A 19,738-nucleotide genomic window follows, 5' to 3' on the forward strand; every position below is an offset into this window, starting at 1 on the left:
AAATAAAGATCATGAAAGAAGATCAACATTTAAATGAACATCAACATTTATTTAAAAAAAAAACGATTTGCCAGGCGGTGTATATTAGAGGTGTGTGTGTCTGTGTGTGTGTGTGTGTGTGTGTGTGTGTGTGTGTGTGTGTGTGTGTGTGTGTGTGTGTGTGTGTGTGTGTGTGTACACTGCCCAGCAAAAGTTTCTGGTCACTTAAAATTTTAATAGTTTCTTATAATAATTGATATTAAATTTTGAAATTGTTTATAATATATTCACAATATAATTAAATTACAATGTAAAATGTAATCATTAAATGTCCTTAAAAATATCACAATCAACAGTGATACTATTTGTCTGTTTGAATGTACTGATGCAAAAAAGACAGGAGAAAAAGTGGATGCCCCTGCAAAATATCAAAGGCAAGTTAATTATACTCTCATGTAAAGAAAACAGACTAAGAAATAACTTTAGTGCTCATAATAAAATTATTTCAGAAAAAACTGTACTGTATTGTTTGAATACTGTTGACTTGAATGGTAAAGTAACTATTCAAAAACCTCTTTTGAAAGCAATAAATTAAAAGAAAATCTTTAATGGGCTCTAGCACATAAAAATTGGACTGAAATACACTGGCGAATTGTATAAATCTAAAGTTTTTGAGCAAATGACAGCTTTATGTGCAACAAACAATACAATAAATTCAATTCTCGTTAAGAATAGATATCTTAAGATATTAATTAGAAATACCTTGATAACCTTAACAGCATAAATAGTCTTAAAATTCGTAATTTAATGTTATCAATTTAAATATATTGAAATATAGAAATTGCAACCATAAGGTCATTTATATGTTACATAATTATAGTTAAAATTTATAAAATCAAAAAAATATTTTTAGAAAAATTTGATAATTCACAAATAATAAAAATACATTTTAAGAAACATGATAATATATAGAAAGCATGATGCACATAGCTTTCAAAATTAGGACTAGACAATAAAAAATATTTCATTCATAATCATTTTATTTGCTATAAAAGCTTACAAAAAAACCTTTTTTTAGTATTATAGCTTAGGAGAGTATTTTTTTGTACTTTTTTTCCAAAAGCATAGTCAAAAGCTTTTTAAGTTAACCATCATAGTGTTTTTTCTATATTTACATTTTAATATTTGCTATTTATAATATTTTATACATTCTTAATCTCTTAACTCTAACTGTTCACTGCTTTTCCTTAGAATAAATTTTTTATTAAACTTTTCACAAAAACTTTGTGAAGTCAAATGTTGTGTTGAGAAGAAAATAAGCATACTTAAATTTTTTTTTTTTTTTTTTTTTTTTTTTTTTGTAGTTTTAAAACTTGTAATATGTTGTTTTTTTATTTATTTTAATAAATGTTCACTTTGATTTTTTTTTTTTTTTATTCTAATATTTTTAATAACTTTTATGTGTGCTAATTTTGTCTGTTCAATGTTTTTTTGGTACATTTTTTTTTTTTGTGATATCATTTTTTAAGTTATAATGAAAAAATTGAAGTTTATAAAAAATAGTTTTTGAAAACTGCTTTTATTCTTCTAAAGAAAACTAAAAAGTTTAAAATTAAATTAAAAATAAAGTTAAAAATAAAATTTCGTAAATCACAAAAAACTATTAAAGTAATAAATGTGCAGGTAACTATGGTAACTATGAAAATTCTTGTATAAGTATTTTAATTCTAGTTTTTATTACTTTTTAGTTACTAAAAAAATTGGTAATAATTTTTTAAGTTAAAATCTTTTTTATCTTCAGATACTTCCATCCTCCGAGTTCATGGATACAATGTCAGTTGGAATCAAGAGAACTGCTTGCTCTATGTTTGAAAAAGCTAAAAGGTTTAAACAAGGTAAGCTTTGTTAAAATTATTTAAAGAAATTTTGACTGATCTTTTGTATTCAAGATTTGGTATATCAAATTTTTATTCAATTATTTGATTTCAATTGATATTCAAGAAAATTTCAATTGATATTTATGAAAAAGAGGAAAAATATTATATAAAGTAAAGAAAATTAGATACAGTATATAACATAAATATTCATTAATACAGTAATTAAGTAAGACCTACATTTAAACTAATAACAATGATATATCCTAAACTGAAAAACTTTTGGATATATTATTGTTATTAGTTTAAACTACGCTTAAACTACAAACAATAATATATCCTAAAGTGAATGACAACAAGTAATAATTTTTTGGTCAATTATGAAATCTGGAATAATAGTAAGCAATAACTCATTACTAATCCAATGGCTTTTTCTATTAAGTATTTTTGTTCATTACTAATCCAATGGCTTTATCTATTAAGTATTTTTGTTCATTACTAATCCAATGGCTTTATCTATTAAGTATTTTTGTTCATTACTAATCCAATGGCTTTATCTATTAAGTATTTTTGTTCATTACTAATCCAATGGCTTTATCTATTAAGTATTTTTGTTTTTTAATATTTAGATAATGATTTCAGACGTTGAAAAAAAATGGCATTAAATATCAGCATCATTTTAAGTGTAGTTTTTTCAGCAATTTAAACAGAAAGTAGATTAGAAGAAAAATTTTGTTAATTTATTTAATTACCTTTTCTCTTTTTTTTGCTTGCAATTGATTGTTTTCTGCTTGCAATTGGTTGTTTTTTGCTTGCAATTGATTGTTTTTTGCTTGCAATTAGTTGTTTTTTATCAAACTTGTTACATCAAAACACTATAAGCAAGCTTTTTTATTTTGATGAGACAAAATAGACTTGCTATTTCATATAGAAAAGTTGTTTATAGAATAAATATACAAAAAACGTGTGTTTTGTATATTTAAGAAGTATTCAGCAACAAGTTGTCTATTTAATAAATGTCAAAGTTCCTATTACTTATCAACTTAAGCTGAACACTCACACAAAAAAGGCAAATGTTAGCAGTATCAAAATTAAAAAAGTTGCAATCATAAGTTCAGAGTAATGATTATGGACAATATAAGAAACTTTTTTAAGTTAGTGATTTATTTGAAAACATCAAATAAAATTAATTTTAAAAAAATAAATAATCTTTCAATTAGTCTTAAAATGCACAAACCTTCTTCAGCTGTCTCAATTGGAAATGCAACATGTTACTCTAAAGAATTTTATAGCTATTCTTTTATCAACAATATTTAAATTTTTATCATTCTGGTTTTTATAATCCTTATAATTTTTTTTGCTTTAAAAGAGTTCGTATTATGTAACCAAGATTTTATTAGATATTACTAGTAACATTTTGTTGAACAAATTTTTTGAACATTTTTTTCCAATATTTTTTTTAATCATTTAATATCAACTAATTTAGTAATCATTTAAACTTTTCTTTGAAAATTTAGCTCCAAATGTTATGAGTTTAGTGAAGCTTTACAAAGTTACCTCAGTCATATTTGTACATATATATTGTAATTACTTGTTTAAACTATTACTAGTAAAGCTTGTTACATTCCAGAAGGTTTTAATTCTTTGCAGTGTTTATACTACAATAACATAAGTTAGTTTTTTAATATTTTAATCATTTAATAATATGTTTTGAAATAGCATAGATATATTTTAAAATTTATTGTTACTAATGTGAATTAATCAAATTGAAATTTTTTAAAGCTTTACAACAACATTATTCAGTGTGGGGTGCAAGAAATTCAAGTTTGTTTTAAATAACAAAACAGCTCATTGTATAATTTATATATTATGTTAAAACTAATTTCCTATGGAATATGTTATTTTTACATGGTGATCTCAAAATTACATTTTTGTATTTGGTGTGTTAAAAAAGAATAATAATTTAAAGATTTTAGATACTGTTTAACTTTTTGTTGTTAAATTTATAGTTTGTGAAATTTTTAAGTAGTTTTTATTTTCTTTAGGTGGATCCATGGTAAAAATACCAGTCTTATGTAGTTTAAATACAAACAAAAATGTTTTGATTTGTAATTTAGTTGCAGTCAATAGTTGAATGAAAAAAAAATTTTTATAATGCAGGATTGGCCAGGAAGGCATGCGTTTTCAAGTCATAGTATGACCGCGCAAGTACTATTTGATTTTAAAACCTTGACCACAGCTGTTAATATGTTTTGAAAATTTGTATTTATTTTAAAAATGGTTGAAAAAATTATCTTTAACTTAACTATGAAGAAACTTTAAAAAAAACTTATCGTAAGTAAAGCAAATAAATCTTCATAAATAAAATAAAATAAAAATAACTAAAACTAAAATTAAAAAAATTAAAATTTAACTAAAATAAATAGTAAACTATAATGATAAGATTATTTAAATTATGTTCGGAACAAATAACTTTGAGTTGTTTATCTTTACTGATGCTTTTATAATATAATATTATGCGAAGCCCTTTTTAAATCAAGTAAAAACTGACATCTAAAGATTGTTTAATAAATGCGTACATTTAAAAGTTAAAAAAAAAAGATTCTTAACAATTCTTCACATTAATGTAAATAAAAGAAAAAATAATTAGATCGTTTAAAAAAGTTAAGAAGTTGACATAACTTTTTTTATTTAAAGACATTTATATTAAAAGATACATACTTATATAAATATAAAAAAGTTCATTTATTATTCATTAATATTTTTATAAAAAATCATTAGCAGTGATTAATTACTTTATTTAAATGTATTTCAATAATATAAAAACATAAGTAAAGGTCAAAGTTATTAAATTCAAGCTGCTTTCAAAAAAGTTTTTTTTTTTTTAACTCAACAAAATCTTTCTCTTTTTTCAGTGCATTTGTTAAAAACCATGGTTAAATCGTCAAACAAAATATTATTTGTGTAGTCATATAAAGAATTGAAATCGCACGCCTTCCTGGCCAGTCCTGATGATGAAAACTTTTGAATAATTTAAATTGTAATTTAAATTTTTTTTCAGATTTTCGCAGTTTTATTGACCTTATTTTTTTAGTCTCATTTAGTTGATGCTGGTTTTATCTGGACAGAGCCTCATTCAAAAAGAATTAAAGTAAAGTTGACTATTCAGAAAGAGGCAAGGTTTAATAATTATGTTTTGTAGTGAATTAATAATATATTAAAATAACATTCTGTTCAACAGCTGAAATTGCTTTTAGCACTTAAGCATATCTTATGCAGTTTGTTTATAAAAACTGCATTTAGTTTAAGCGTATTTAATGCAGTTGTCATTTGGTTTTAAAATAAAATTTATTTATATTTTTTTATACACTTTTTAGACCCCTTTAATATAAATATGTTACTTTAGTTTATGTTTTATATAGTGTAACATTCATACACTTCATATATGTTACAATACAACATTTGTTACAAATTTAAACTCATTAAACATAATTCTCAGGTTCTTGGCTCAACAATCCTGCAACAAACATTTGTTGTGGATTATATTGTCCAGTCTCAAATGTGTGATGATTGTCATCGTAGAGAGGCCAAAGACTTCTGGCAAGCTGTCGTACAAATTCGTCAAAAGGTTCAATTTATTAGTTTAGTTAAAGAATAAATGTTTAAAAAAATTATTTAAAAAAAGTTTTTAACTCTCTAATTACATATCTTGTTAGGTTTCACACAAAAAAACATTTTATTATTTGGAGCAACTGATCATGAAACATAACATACACTCAAATTCTCTGAACATCAAGCAAGTTCATGGTAATTTTAACTATTTTTGAAAAATATTTATTACTTAAAAAATAATGCTTTTTTTAAAAAAATTTATAACAATTTTTAATACATTAATTTACATTTATTTAGATGGACTAGACTTTTATTATGCTAACAAGCAGCACGCCAAGCGTATGCTAGATTTTCTTCAGACAGTTGTGCCATGCAGGTAACATAATTTTTTTTTAATCCAAGTTGTGTTTATACATGCTAAACTGAGTATAAATTTTTATTTTAAGTGAAATTTAAGTATGTTAAAAAAAACAAGAAAACAATTATAAAACAAAATATCTAAAGCTATTTGATTTGAGTTACTAAATATAGCATTTTTGCTTCGAACCTTTTTAAAAAAGGTTTGGATCTTGTTATGATTTTCTTTGGTAATTTAAATTTTGGTTTTATATATATAAAAAATTGCTTAAGAAATGAACAGCATTAAGGATATAATTATGAAAATGGGTATAATTAAAGTTGTTCAGAGAACAATGTAAGGTTAAACTTTTTTTTTTTAAAAATGGTGCAAAATAATTTAGTTATAATTCCCACTTTCTGAGGAAGATGTAGGATGTATTTAAGGTGTGCATATTAAGAAATGGATTATTAAGAATTTGTATCAAGGTTGGTAGTAAAAATTAATTTGTGAAGGAATAAGAGCATCGGCATTTATCATTATAGCAAAAAGTTTTTAAAAAAGGTTAGAATATCAGAAAAATAATTAATATAGATAAACAATATGAAATTAAGGATGGAACCTTGTGATACCCCGAAGTTACTGGATATGAAGGAGAGTGTTGTCCATCACGAACAACTTGAATACTGTTGTTAAAGAATTAAAATGAAAGCTTATGAAGAAGACCAGCATGTCAGACTTTATGGTAAGTCTTTGATATGTCAAGAACAATAATCCTTACTTCTTTGCTTCAATCCTTACTTCTTTGCTTTTATCGTGCATTAGATGAAGGTGGAGAGGTTAAGGCCATCGCTCTTGACATTTCAAAAGCGTTTGATAAAGTTTGGCATGCTGGTCTTCTCCATAAGCTTTCTTCTTATGGTGTATCCGGCAACATCTTTAAGATCATTGAATCCTTCCTTTCCAATCGTAGCATAAAAGTTGTCCTCGATGGACAACACTCTTCTTCTTATTCTGTAACTTCAGGGGTTCCTCAAGGTTCTATCCTTGGCCCTATACTCTTTTTAATTTACATTAACGATCTTCCAGATATTCTCACATCTAAGGTGGCATTGTTTGCTGATGATACTACCATTTATTCTTGTCGTGATAAGAAACCAACACCCTCTGATTGCCTGGAGGGGGCATTTGAGCTTGAAAAGGATCTCACTTCTGCTACAGCATGGGGCTCACAGTGGCTGGTGAACTTTAATTCAGATAAAACTCAATTTTTTTCAGCCAATCGTTATCGCAATAATTTAGATCTTCCTATATTTATGAACGGTGATGTACTCGATGAGTCACCTACTCTTCATCTTCTAGGATTAACTCTTACTTCCAATCTTTCTTGGAAACCATATATCAAATCAGTTGCAAAATTAGCATCTGCTAAGGTTGCATCTCTTTATCGAGCTCGTCGCTTTCTTACTCTGGATTCTATTCTCTACCTCTATAAATCTCAAATCTGGCCTTGTATGGAATACTGTTGCTATATCTGGGGCGGATCTTCTAATGATGCCCTTTCTCTTTTAGACAAGGTGCAAAAACGCATTGTAAACATAGTTGGACCTGCTCTTGCAGCCGACCTTCAACCATTATCACATCGTCGTAATGTTGCTTCTCTTTCTCTTTTCTACAAATACTATAATGGGCACTGCTCGAAAGAGCTAGCGTCTCTTGTGCCATCTACTATATTTCATTCTCGTGTTACTCGTCATTCAATTAAGTGTCATCCTTTTTCTGTGCCTGTTCCTAAGTGCTCCAAAAACGCTTATTCGTCTAGTTTTTTTCCTCGAACATCAGCTCTTTGGAATTCGCTTCCTTTATCTTGCTTTCCTGATTCATATAATTTGCAATCTTTTAAATCGTCCGTCAATCGTTATCTTGCTCTACAATCTTCATCTTTTCTCTTACAGTAACTTCCAACTTTAATTAGTGGCGGCTGCTTGCAGCCTTGTTGGAAGCGAAGATGTTTAAAAAAAAAAAAAATCCAAATTATAAAGTTTAAAACTTATAGAAGTTTCAATTTGTTGTCATAACAATACAAAGTTAGAATATTATGAAATTATATTTAAAAAATATGAAAACAAGAAACACTTGTATTTCTTCACAATAAACAAAACCTTTTTTAACAAGAAAAAATAAATTTTTTTAAATCATGGCTTTTCAATATCAAGATTAATAATTTTATGGTCCCTCTAAATTAAGTTAACTACATAAATGTAAACCCTAATGGTTTTAATTTTTCACTAATAATTTTTTTGTATATGCGTTATAATACATTTAATAAAATTAAAATTGTTTTCTAAATACTTAAAAATTTAAACATTAAGTTTATTACATCATATTTAATGATGTTGCTCTACCTTATGACATATACATAAGCTTGTATATGTCATAAGGTATTTTCTTAAGACATAAAAGTAATTTTAATGATGTGAGTAGATTTTTATATTATTAGCTGTAAGTTTTAGCTGAATCACTAAATCACAAAAAATTTAACTTCAAATTATGAAATAAAATATCATTAGAAAAGTGTCTTAATTGTGGTACACTGTTGTGGTATATTGTGTGTCTATATGTAATACACTAAAATATCATTAGAAAAGTGCCTTATTTGTGGTACACTGTTTCTAATATTGTATATTGAATGGTGATGTATTATGTAGGGTTCTTAATATGGGTTTTGGACAAAGTAATTTAAAATAGAAATCAACTTGGTAAAATAATAAAAATTTGATGATAATTTTTAAAAAGTCTGAAAGCACAGATAAACTTGTTGTTAGAGCAAAGTAATTATTTTTTTTTTTAATGAAATCAAGTCTTTCCAGGAGACGTATGCGGTTTTTTCTCTTGCATGTCCACGCAGAATTATGTAATATTTTTAAAACAATTTGTATTCTCAATTTAATAAACAACAACGACACTGAATGCGTTTCAATAAAGAAAATTTATAAATACTTTTTGATAATTTAAATAAAGTTAGTTTTTTATTAAACAATAATTAGATTTTTTTATTTAAAAGAGTTCACCTAATATTATAAAAACATTAGAAAAGATCAACGTTTTTTCGCGTTCGTCACCTTGGTTTTGAAAGGTTAAACTGTATTAGGAGAATTTTTTAAGAATCTTTCTATTTTTTTAATGTTTAATTTATTTCATTTTCCTATTTTTTTAGTTTCGCTTTCTTTGTTTTTGAAACTTATTTTTATCCGCCGAGTGTTAATAAAATGTTTATTATGATAAAACTTACAAATGGCCATGACCAAGTTGTCTAAAATAAAAAATATGTGCTTGGACATACAAGACAAAAAACTGCATGCACTTCCTGGGAAGGCTTGGAACTCATTATTTATAAAAATTTCATTATCTTAAAATTTTATGATCAATATTATTTAGGTTTAAAACATCTGAAAGACTTATTTCACATGATATTCAGAATAATACATTTAACAGTAAAAGCACATTTTCAGTCGAGTTGGCACCAATTTGTAAAGTAAAGTTTTATTGTTTATAAATAAATTTATTTAAATAGTCGTTAAAAATGCAAAAAAGTAAATCCTCTTGTTGTTTATTTAGAATGACATAATATGTCTGCCAAAAAAAGTTGCAAAGTCATTAAGTAACATCAGGTAAGATTAACTTAAATTTGAGTTAACACCAGTTACTAGTAGTTAGTATCTAAGGTACATTAGTTAAAAAGTTACCAGTTAGTATGGCAATTTTAATTTTTCTTATTTAATTTTTTCTTTTTAATAACTGTCTGTCTCTCTCTCTATCATCACTTCAAAACACAAATTTTGTTGAGCAGGTTGAGCGCAGTACTTGACTGTTGCACAAAGAAACAGGTTAAGTTTAATACATTTGAAAACAGTGGATTTGAACCTCAAATCTTATGGTTGTAAGTGTTCTGCCACTAGTTTACTACTGCATTAATTTTAATTCAGGATTTAATTTTGAAAACTATTAATACACACGGTATTGCTAAAAAATCTAATCTTGCAAGCCAATAATCTTTTTTTTTTCCTGCAATTTGCCTGCTGCTTGGGTAATTCCATGTCAAATGACCCAGTTCATGTCACCATACATCTCAGAATTTGCTGATTTTTATACTGTTAAGAGTGCTTAGTAAAAAAATACTTCCTTTAAAATTTTAGCCTCCAAGAAGATCCTGAAATATGACCGTTTTACTTTTAGAAGATATTGGCCTGGCCCTCTTGTCACTACAGAATTGGCAACATTTATTTGGAAGTTTTAAGTTATGTAACTTTAAAAATATTTGATTTTTTTACTTAAAAATTTGTAACTGGCTATTTTTGGGGGTGATAAATCCAATGAAATAATTAAAAGTGTAAAAAATTATTAAGTACCTGTAATTATCAATTTACATAAATTTAGGCAATTTTTTATATAACGGGTGATGCCGAAGTTATCTGACAAAATAAAAACGTCAATAACTTATTTATAAATAAAAAAACAAACTACTATTATATTTTTTTAAAATAAAGCATTTATCTTTTAATAAAAATATATTATTTTTTATATGAAAAAACACCACCATCTGCAATTGATCTCAATTTTGCTCTGACGTCTTTCATATGCGACTGTAAAAAGTTTAAATCAATTTCTTGTAGTTTTAGTTTAATGCCATCAATCAAAACTTGCTCTGTTGAAGCTTGCCATTCTTCCTCGTAAACCTTCTGTGCCAAATGTCCCCAAAAATTTTCAATTGGTCGTGCTTGAGGCACATTTGGGGGATTGGATTCTTTATCAACGTAATAGACATATTGGTCCATCCAATTTAGAGAATCTTTAAAATAATGAGAACTTGCTAAATCTGGCCAAAATAAATAGTTAAAGTCTCCATGATACTTGTGAATAAATGGAAGAAGTCGTTTTTCTAAACATTCATTAATATAGATTGATAAATTGATCGCTACAGCCTTGGAAGTGCGAAACAATGGCTCGGACATACCACGGTCATATATGGCTATCCACATTAATAATTATTTTGGAAATTTCTCTTTTCCTATAAAATGAACACTTTCTGGACATGTCTTTTTGTTGTTTGTGTAGTATCCAGAATTTCCAGGCATGTTGTCCCCTGCAAAACAAAAGTATTTTTCGTCATCGATGACTAGAAGTGATTTTGTGTTATAGAGTTGGTTAACTAGTTTCCTGCTTCTTTTCTTTGCCTTTATTTGTTGTTCTATAGTGTATTTTGGAGTCTTTTCACGTTTTCTCTAATTAATATTCATTTTTTTTAACTGACGACCAATTGTCGATTGATTTACACCAAATTAAATACCTATTTTTCTCTGACTGACCCCTTTTCGATTGTTGACAAGTCTTGTTAATTCGGCTTTCTTTTCTCTAGTCCAGGATGTCGGACGACCAGGGTGCTTTCTATCAGAAAACGATTGAACAGTTTCAAGTCTTTTTAGGTTATCATATATTGTACTTCGAGCAAATCTTTCCTTTTCAAAACGATTTACGATTTTTTTTTTATATATATTAGGTTTATTTACAAAAAACATTTTTAGTCATTTCGAAAAAGATTGATTTTCGAAAACTGATTATTATGCTCAAATAATAATCAGTTTTTGTGATAAAATCAAAGATAATCCCCAAAAACTAATTATTATGCTCAAATAATGAAATTAGGATTTGTCCGATAACTTCCGCATCACCCGTTACCTGTTTATAATGTCAATGAAACCGACGTGGTCTTAATGATATCAAAAAAAAAAAATATTACGCATTGTTCTATACTCATTGATCTTTCAAAAAATATAAAGTTTTTGATCTGCAAGTATATGGATTTCCATATATAGATAATGGGGCACAGGGTCTTCATATTTTCACTACCTTCCAGACTAGCTGGAGCTCTGAAAATTTTTGCATTTCTGTAGTGCCAGTAAATGTGCATGTTTAAGTTGTTTTCAGGGTCCTAAAACATTAGGGAGACTGGGGCAAGTGCCCTCTTATTTGTAGCGGATTTTTCACTACTTTCCAAATTGAAGCTCTGAAACTTTCAGCATTTGTGTAGTTCTAATGGAATGTGTGTTTAAATTGTTTCCAGGGCAGACCAGCAGTGGCTCCATGGCCTGGGGCACTGGGGCCATGCCCCACTTATTTTCTCAAAATAAAATTTTTTTTTTTGCATTTTCAATAATGTAAAGATAACTTTAAAAATACTTTCTTCAAAAACTTTTTTGGTTTGTACTTGCTCTGTTCTATTTAATTATTAGCTAACTAAAATACAAAAATATAAAAGTATAAAGTAAAAATATATCAAGATTGTGTTAAAGATTTGCTTAGATGTCAATACAAATGGTCAATATATACATCCAGATGTTGGATGTATATATTGACCATTTACAGGTGCATCAATAATACAAATTATGTAGGTAATTGGAACCCAACACTCATCTGCTCTATATGGCCAGAAAAGTTTATTAAAAGGACCGTGCGGATGCACAAATGTTACCATCTTGTTACATCTTGCTCAATATTGTCAATTTCATTTATCATACCAATTCAATGAAATATATCATATTTACACAAAATAAATTCACAAATTTCAATGTATTGATGTTAATTTGCTGATTAGGTTGAATACTTTGAATACCAGGAAAAGAAAACATGCCTGTTATATTAAAATCTTTACTTGTTAGTTTAAAGCTAACAGTATCTTTAGATTCTTGGTTAAATTGATGATAGCTCCTAGTTTCCATAAATTGTTCTACTTAGCTGAAAGCGTTTTTTTTTAAATGGTGCGCAATTCTGTAAGTCTTTCTTTTTCGACTCTTTGGCGACTCTTTGGCGACTTACCATGAATTGGAGCAAAAAATTAATGTCAAAATCATCTTTATGGAAACAGATATTGTAAAAGTTTTTGTGGTGCTTATACTGTGCAGCACAACCAGCTGAAAAATAAAGAAAAAATGAAGAAAAGAAGAAATGTTAGAATGATTTTCTTCTATATAATTAACTATTTGTTTCTGAACTTCATAAACAAAACCAATGTCAATGGTTATTATCTTCTGACATGAAGTAAATTGATTTTTCTTTAAGCCAGTCATTTTCATTTAATAAATAGAGAGCTAATGAGTGTATTTTGCATTGAATTTGACACCAATGCTAACTTTAGATTTAATCTTGAATCACAAATCTTTAGTTTTGTGCAAAATTGTTCTGTCTGTTTTCTTTTCAATTCCACAATGTAAAATTCTGTTAAAATCATTATTTTAGATAAATGAATGTTTTCAATTCAAATACTTGAAAATCAAAAATCTTATAGACATGTACTTTCTTAAAACATTTTAAGAAAGATCATTGAATACAAAATGTTTAAACCAAATGAAGCAAATATAAACCAAAAAAATTTTTTGAGAACAATATTTTCAAAGTTATATTTACTTTATCAAAAATGAAACAACAACAACAAAAAAGTTTTTGAGAAAAATAGGGCATCTCCCCCAGTGCCCCATCACTTTGGTCATCTGCCTTGTAAACAATTTTAACACACATTCATCAGGGCTAAACAAGTGCAGAAATTTCAAAGCTCCAGTTTATCTGGAAAGTAGTGAAAAATCTGTCACAAAAATCCACTACAAAAAAGTGGTGTCCATAACCCAGCCCCTCTCTCCCTTATATTTCGGGCCCTGAAAACAACTTTAAAATGCATTTTCATCAGCACTTCAGAAATACCAAAAGTTTCAGTGTTCCAGCTAGTCTGGAAGTTAGTGAAAAATCATATGCAATACACCTTTACAAAAAAGTGGGGACCCCGTACCCCATTACTTCATATATGGAAATCAATATACTTGCAGATCAAAAACTTTTTTGAAAGATCAATGGATATAGAATGATGTGTAGTATATATTTTTTTGCTATCATTAAGGCCTTATGGGTTTCTTGAGCATTAAAATCAGGTATATTAAAAATTGCCTAAATTTATTTAAATTAATTAATACAGTACTTAAAAATAATTTTTTAACTTTTTAATCTATTCATTGGATTCGCCACCTCTGAAAATAGCCAGGTACACATTTTTAAGTATAAAGAATAAATATTTTTAAAGTTATATAACTTGAAACCTCTAAATAAACATTGCAATTTTGAGGGGACAAGCGGGCCCTGCCCAACATCTGTTAAAAGTATAATGGTCATATTTCAGGATCTTCTGTGAGCCAGAGGCTGAAATTTTCAAGGAACACTAATTTTACTAATTACTCTCAACTGTGTAAAAATCAGCAAAATCTGAATATAAGGTGACATTCTTTAAAATTTCTGGATCATTTGACATGGAATTACCAGCTTGTAAAAATAAAAATAATTTGATTTTTGCTTGTAAAAAAATAAAAAACTTTTTGTTATATTATTGAAAAAACTTTCAAAATAAATTGGGTATTTAAAAGTGCAGGTTTGCAACTTGTTACCTAAATTATATTTAATAGCTAAAAAATATGGTAAATGATAGATAATTACAATAATTTAACATTTACAAATTTAACATTCTATTACATTTAAAACAAGTGAGATCAATGTATTTATTTAAGAGCTCAAATTTGCTATAAATAAGTTCATATTTATTGCTTTAATAATTTCAATCAGTAATCTAATCCAAATTTTAGCTGTAAACTTGTAATATAAATTAAATTACATCAGCTAACTATCAGTTAGCTAAAATCTTATAAAAGTGGTTGAAACTTTAAAACTATAGAAAAAGTTGATCATAAATATTCAATTAACTAATAGTTCAGATATAATTTACAAACACAAATATAATTTATAGACCAGACTAAAAATATGAATCTAATGAGTTTTTAGTCCATTGTTTTTAGATTTTACTAATAGATTATAATATCCAATTTCAATCATTTTCAATAGATTATAACATAGAAGCGATCTCAATCATTGATGATTTTTAAGGTTTTAACTAATATTAAACTGCAAAAAAACTAAGATATTGTTCTTCTCCTGACTCATTAATGAAAAAACGAACAAATACAAAAAACTAATTCTTTGAACCCTGAGCATAAAATTTTGCTTTAGTTTGACAAGGTTCTAACTGACATTTTTGCCAAAAATTGAGGTATGACAAATTGGACTATTTGAATCATGACAAACAAAATAAATTGAAATTTACTGTGATCTACCATAAAAAAAGCAAATTACTAATGTCCCAGAGTTCTATCTGGAGGTCTAGTTAACTACAAATTAGTTTGACAACATTCCAACTAACCAGTTAACCCTAACTCTATTCTCTCCTGCTGTTTTTTCAGTTATTTATTTTGAAAAAGAATTTTATGCTCATCAAATATCATTTAAAAACATTTGTCTTGAATATCAACGTAGAGTGTTCCTTATTTCTGTCTCCTTATAGAGCAGATGAGTGTTGACTTTGATGTAAAAAAAAACTAAAATGCTAATATTTGAGATTTTTTATAGCCTTACACAGCTTAGCTCAAACCAATATCTGTTACATTGCCCATTTAAAAGCACTAGTTTCTATTACCATTGAAATAACTATTAAAAACAAAAATATGTGGTGGTTTTATTAGATAAAACTCTTTTTTGATATTTAAATTAAAATTATGGCGATTCTGCTTTCTCACAAACTTAATGTTAGTCAATTTAAGTACAATTTGCAGCGTTTATACTTAACAGTCTGCTGATGTAACTACATTGTGTTGTGTCTACTTTTAATAGAGAGTCTATGCATGTTCATTTTCTATCGCTTATCTCTAAGGGTCTATTGTTGAATGTATACTTTGAATATAGTTGACAAACAAAGTAGAACAATTTCAATTTATTACATCAAATATATAATTTATATTCAAAAATTTGTAATAAAATATGTGTTAGCAATGATAAAAACTAGGCTGCATAATAAAAATAAAAAAAAGATTTTTAAAATGATTAGAAAAGACTTTGTAAATTGCTCTGTAAATTTCTTTAAAAAGTACTGTAAATTATGATAGTGACGCTCCAAATGAAATAACTTTTTTATGAAAGAAAGCAAAGTGTGTTTAATTTGACGCCATATTATTTAAGAACCAAAAAATGTGCTATATGGCCTAAATCAATGGTAGACAGAGCCAGCAATGATCTTTCTAGTGCCTTACAACATCGGAACAGTATGATATCAATAGACAATCCTAGCATTAACTCAATCACTATGGATACTTCCTTCCTGGTCATTTATTTGTCTAGGAAGTGGATCAGGCACAAAATGGTGAAAAGCTCATGAGAAAAGCTAATTTAGGATTGATAAAAGTCAATTAGGATTAGTAAGAATCCTAAAACAAGTTAACTAAAAAGTTCCTTTTTATTAATATTATTACTATTATTTTGTTTCAGTTCCTTTTTATTATTATTATGATTATTGTTATTATTATGATTATTGTTATTATTATGATTATTGTTATTATTATGATTATTGTTATTATTATAATTATTACTATTATTATTACTATTCAAATGAATCAACAAAACTTTAAGGACTACTTAGTAACAGGAAAGTCGTTTAAATAAAAGTTGATTCCTTTTTATAACATTCTTGTGCCAAAATATACTCATGTATCACACATAATTTGTTTTAAATCTAACCATGATCAAAATGGTCCTATAAATTAGTAGAACACTTAGTATGACAAGTTATAAATAGTTTTTTTTTAACTTTGTACTAAGATTTAATTATTTGCATTTACTTTTTAGTCAAATAGTTATTTGCACAAAAATTACAAGCAGTATACATCTTGTTGATCCATTTACAGGAAAAGGTATCAATAATTTTAGGAGTTTTTGAATATACTTACTTTTGTTTGAAACTGTTATTTTTGTTAAAAAACATACAATTATTAGAGAACAAAGTAAAATTTAAGGACCTTTTTTTTTGATTTAAAAAAAAAAACAATTTTTAAATCTTATAAAAAATTTTTATTAAAAATTTATATTTTTATATAATAAAAATAAAAAAGTTTGACACTTTTTATTTACCTTTACTAACATGGAAGCATACAAAAGCAATTATTCTACAATAAATTTAAATATTTTAATATAATTTACAATAGATTTAATATATAAAACTTTTGTAGTTTTGATTGAATTAACAAAAAGCAAAGCAGTGAGTTAAAGAACACAAAAATATAAGACCAAAGTTCCAAATTATTTAAAGTAGTTAAACAAAATAAATAAATAGTAGAAATAAAAAGTTAAAAAAATACTAAATAAATATAATGAACTAGATGAACATTTTTAGCATTTTACCACTAGCGGGGTGATCATAAAAAATTATTATTTTATGAATGGGATATATCTGTATGGTGATGAGCTTTTAACAAAAATAAAAAGTAGGGATCTATCTATATATTCGGATTTAGCTTAAGCAAACTAAGTTTGAAAAAGTTTTCTTATAGATACAAGCATTATGTTTTCTTATGGAAAACTAAAGTAACAATTATAACCTTTTTTTTTAAATTTCATGAAAATTTTTTATAATTTCATAAATTAGAGAAATTTTTTTTCCACTGAGTTGTTATTTTCTTTTATCATAAAATTATTCTATTTTATTATAAAGTTTTTTAAATCAAAACATTTGATCTGTTGCAAAGTCAAAACATTTGGTAGTGATTTGGCAATAATAAAACCAATAATGAAATTAAAAATAAAAGAAACTAATAAATTAAACATACCTAATCTGTGGGCAGAAAGTAATGTTTATTGGAAAAAATTGTAAATTAATAACTTTTAGTACTGAAACTTCTGGATATGCAGGAAAATTATTAACATAACAAATTATTAGTTATAACAATCTTTCTTCCTTGCAACTTACAATCAAGTTTGCACAATTATTTCTTGATAAATGTTTCATCCATCTTTTTTTCTTTCATCTTGTTTTAGAGATCATTATTTACAAGGGAGGTTACGCATGTGTTTGAGGTATCTCGGGTTGGTGAATTTCCCAATTGCAAGCATTGATATCTTTTCTCCGAGAACGTTTTACATATCTATCCTTGTAAACTGCACTTTGCTGTGTTTTTCAACTAAAACAGCTTTTACCTAGGAAGTGAAAAGATTTTGAATGCAATGCTTTGCAAAATAGACCAAATTTATCTGTGTTGAAAATATTCTTTGATTTGTATTTAGCTAATATTTTTGATAAGGTTGTTCCCAAGGTGTAGTAATTTTCGGTAATTTTTCCTGACTCTCTAGAGACTTTTTAAAGGTACTGCGATGAGTAAAAAAAGGTAACAAATCCTATAATCTGACATTATTTTGGTTTGAATTACAGATTAAAATTCAAGGAAAATATTGTTTAGTTTTCCTTTCAACCTCTCAAGCATCTGTTCAATGCTGTAAAATCTTTTCAATTAAATGATCCGCAAATGTATGACCTTCCTCCAAAAGAACTATTGGTTTGAACTTTAATAAAGGCTTCTTCAACTTTTTATTCTTTCCTGTTTTTGAAATGTTAGGGTTTGAATGATGAATTTTCAAGGCATCATAGATCTTTTTTTGTTTGTTTTTCTGATGGTATCTTAGCTAAGGTAGCTAAGATACCATCAGGTATCTTAGCTAAGGTAGCTAAGATACCATCAGGAATGCTAATTAGGTTTGCCACATAATTATTCACCCTTTTCTAGCTTTTTAACACATACTTTTCTTTCAAAGTAACCTCATGCATTCTTGTTGCGGCTATTTTGTTTGTATCTGTGACAAAATTAAAGAAGCTTTAAAACTTTAAGTACTCAATTAAGAAATTAATATTTTTAACAACATAATTAATAAAAGTATAATATAAAGTATAAATATAATTTAAATAAAGTATAATATAATTTAAATTTTGGATATTTTTTTAAATTTTATATAGCATTTGAATTTTGAAAAGAGAATTTACTGTATATCAAAAGCAATATTTAGACTACATAATATAAAACATATTCCTGATATTTCGAATTGTGAGTTCGAAACAAAGGAGTCATCTTGTAATGGTTTACTTGTAGGTAACCGAAAAAAATGTTTTATTTAATTGATCTTTCAAATTGAAGGCATTCAAATGACATTAGTTGAAATGTATAATTATAACACAGATTAAATTTTGTGAGTGTGTTTGCAAATAGACATGTTTTGCATTTTAAAATGCAATGGAATCCTTTTTACAATTAATGTTCATTTACGCTCAAACAAATTTTATTTTTCCTTAAACTATGTATATACAGGTATAGGTGCTATATTAGGAATCCTGTTTTCATAATTTCCTGACTTGAACAAATTTCAGTTATTTAAAAAGATCTGGTTATTTAAAAAAAAATTACATAAGATTTATTTGTTCTGTATAGTTGTTTTTAGTTCAGAACAGTATTGATGCAAGTGTTGTGACAATTTCAAATCAATAGGTCGAATAGAAGTTTAAAAAAATGTGCATATAATAATTAAATAATGCATTAATTATTTTGGGTGGAATAAGTGAAAATATTAAACAGCCTTGAGTATGCATATACATAATTTGTTATTAATAGACAGTAAACCTGTTTTTAAAACCTGTTTTTTTTTTTTTTTATGAGTTTTATTTTGTTACAGTTTTTAAAAAAACAACTTTTCAATTTTTTTTTATTGAAAAAGTCTTAAAATAGTCATCTCAATTTGACATTTTTTATTAATCCAAGTTTACAAAGAGAGTGGCGTCACCTCAAAAAGTCCAAGTTTACATAGAGAGTGGCATCATCACAAAAAATATTATAGTATTACCATGTTATTACAATAAAAAAATGTTTATATAGTTAAAGTCAAAAGTTACAAACATTAAAGAATTGAAAGACTTTATATATTGAAATTGTCTACTAAATTTTTTTAAACAACAAAAGCTATTCATTATTTACTTATTTTA

General features: G+C 26.4%; 1 protein-coding gene across 1 annotated transcript in view; it reads left to right on the top strand.

The window, feature by feature from the left end:
• The window catches only part of LOC100199763 (60S ribosomal export protein NMD3), a 51,629-nt gene that overhangs the window by 20,017 nt on the left and 11,874 nt on the right, over window positions 1-19,738 (top strand). Inside the window, exons 3-10 of the mRNA XM_065788815.1 lie at window positions 1,781-1,874; window positions 4,948-5,028; window positions 5,353-5,481; window positions 5,570-5,660; window positions 5,763-5,841; window positions 9,241-9,337; window positions 9,421-9,473; window positions 16,567-16,631. Of these exons, the coding sequence (XP_065644887.1) occupies window positions 1,781-1,874; window positions 4,948-5,028; window positions 5,353-5,481; window positions 5,570-5,660; window positions 5,763-5,841; window positions 9,241-9,337; window positions 9,421-9,473; window positions 16,567-16,631 (689 nt within the window). The remainder of the gene's footprint in view (window positions 1-1,780; window positions 1,875-4,947; window positions 5,029-5,352; window positions 5,482-5,569; window positions 5,661-5,762; window positions 5,842-9,240; window positions 9,338-9,420; window positions 9,474-16,566; window positions 16,632-19,738) is intronic.

Source organism: Hydra vulgaris, chromosome 01 (genome assembly GCF_038396675.1).
Source record: "Hydra vulgaris chromosome 01, alternate assembly HydraT2T_AEP".
Lineage (NCBI taxonomy): Eukaryota > Metazoa > Cnidaria > Hydrozoa > Anthoathecata > Hydridae > Hydra > Hydra vulgaris.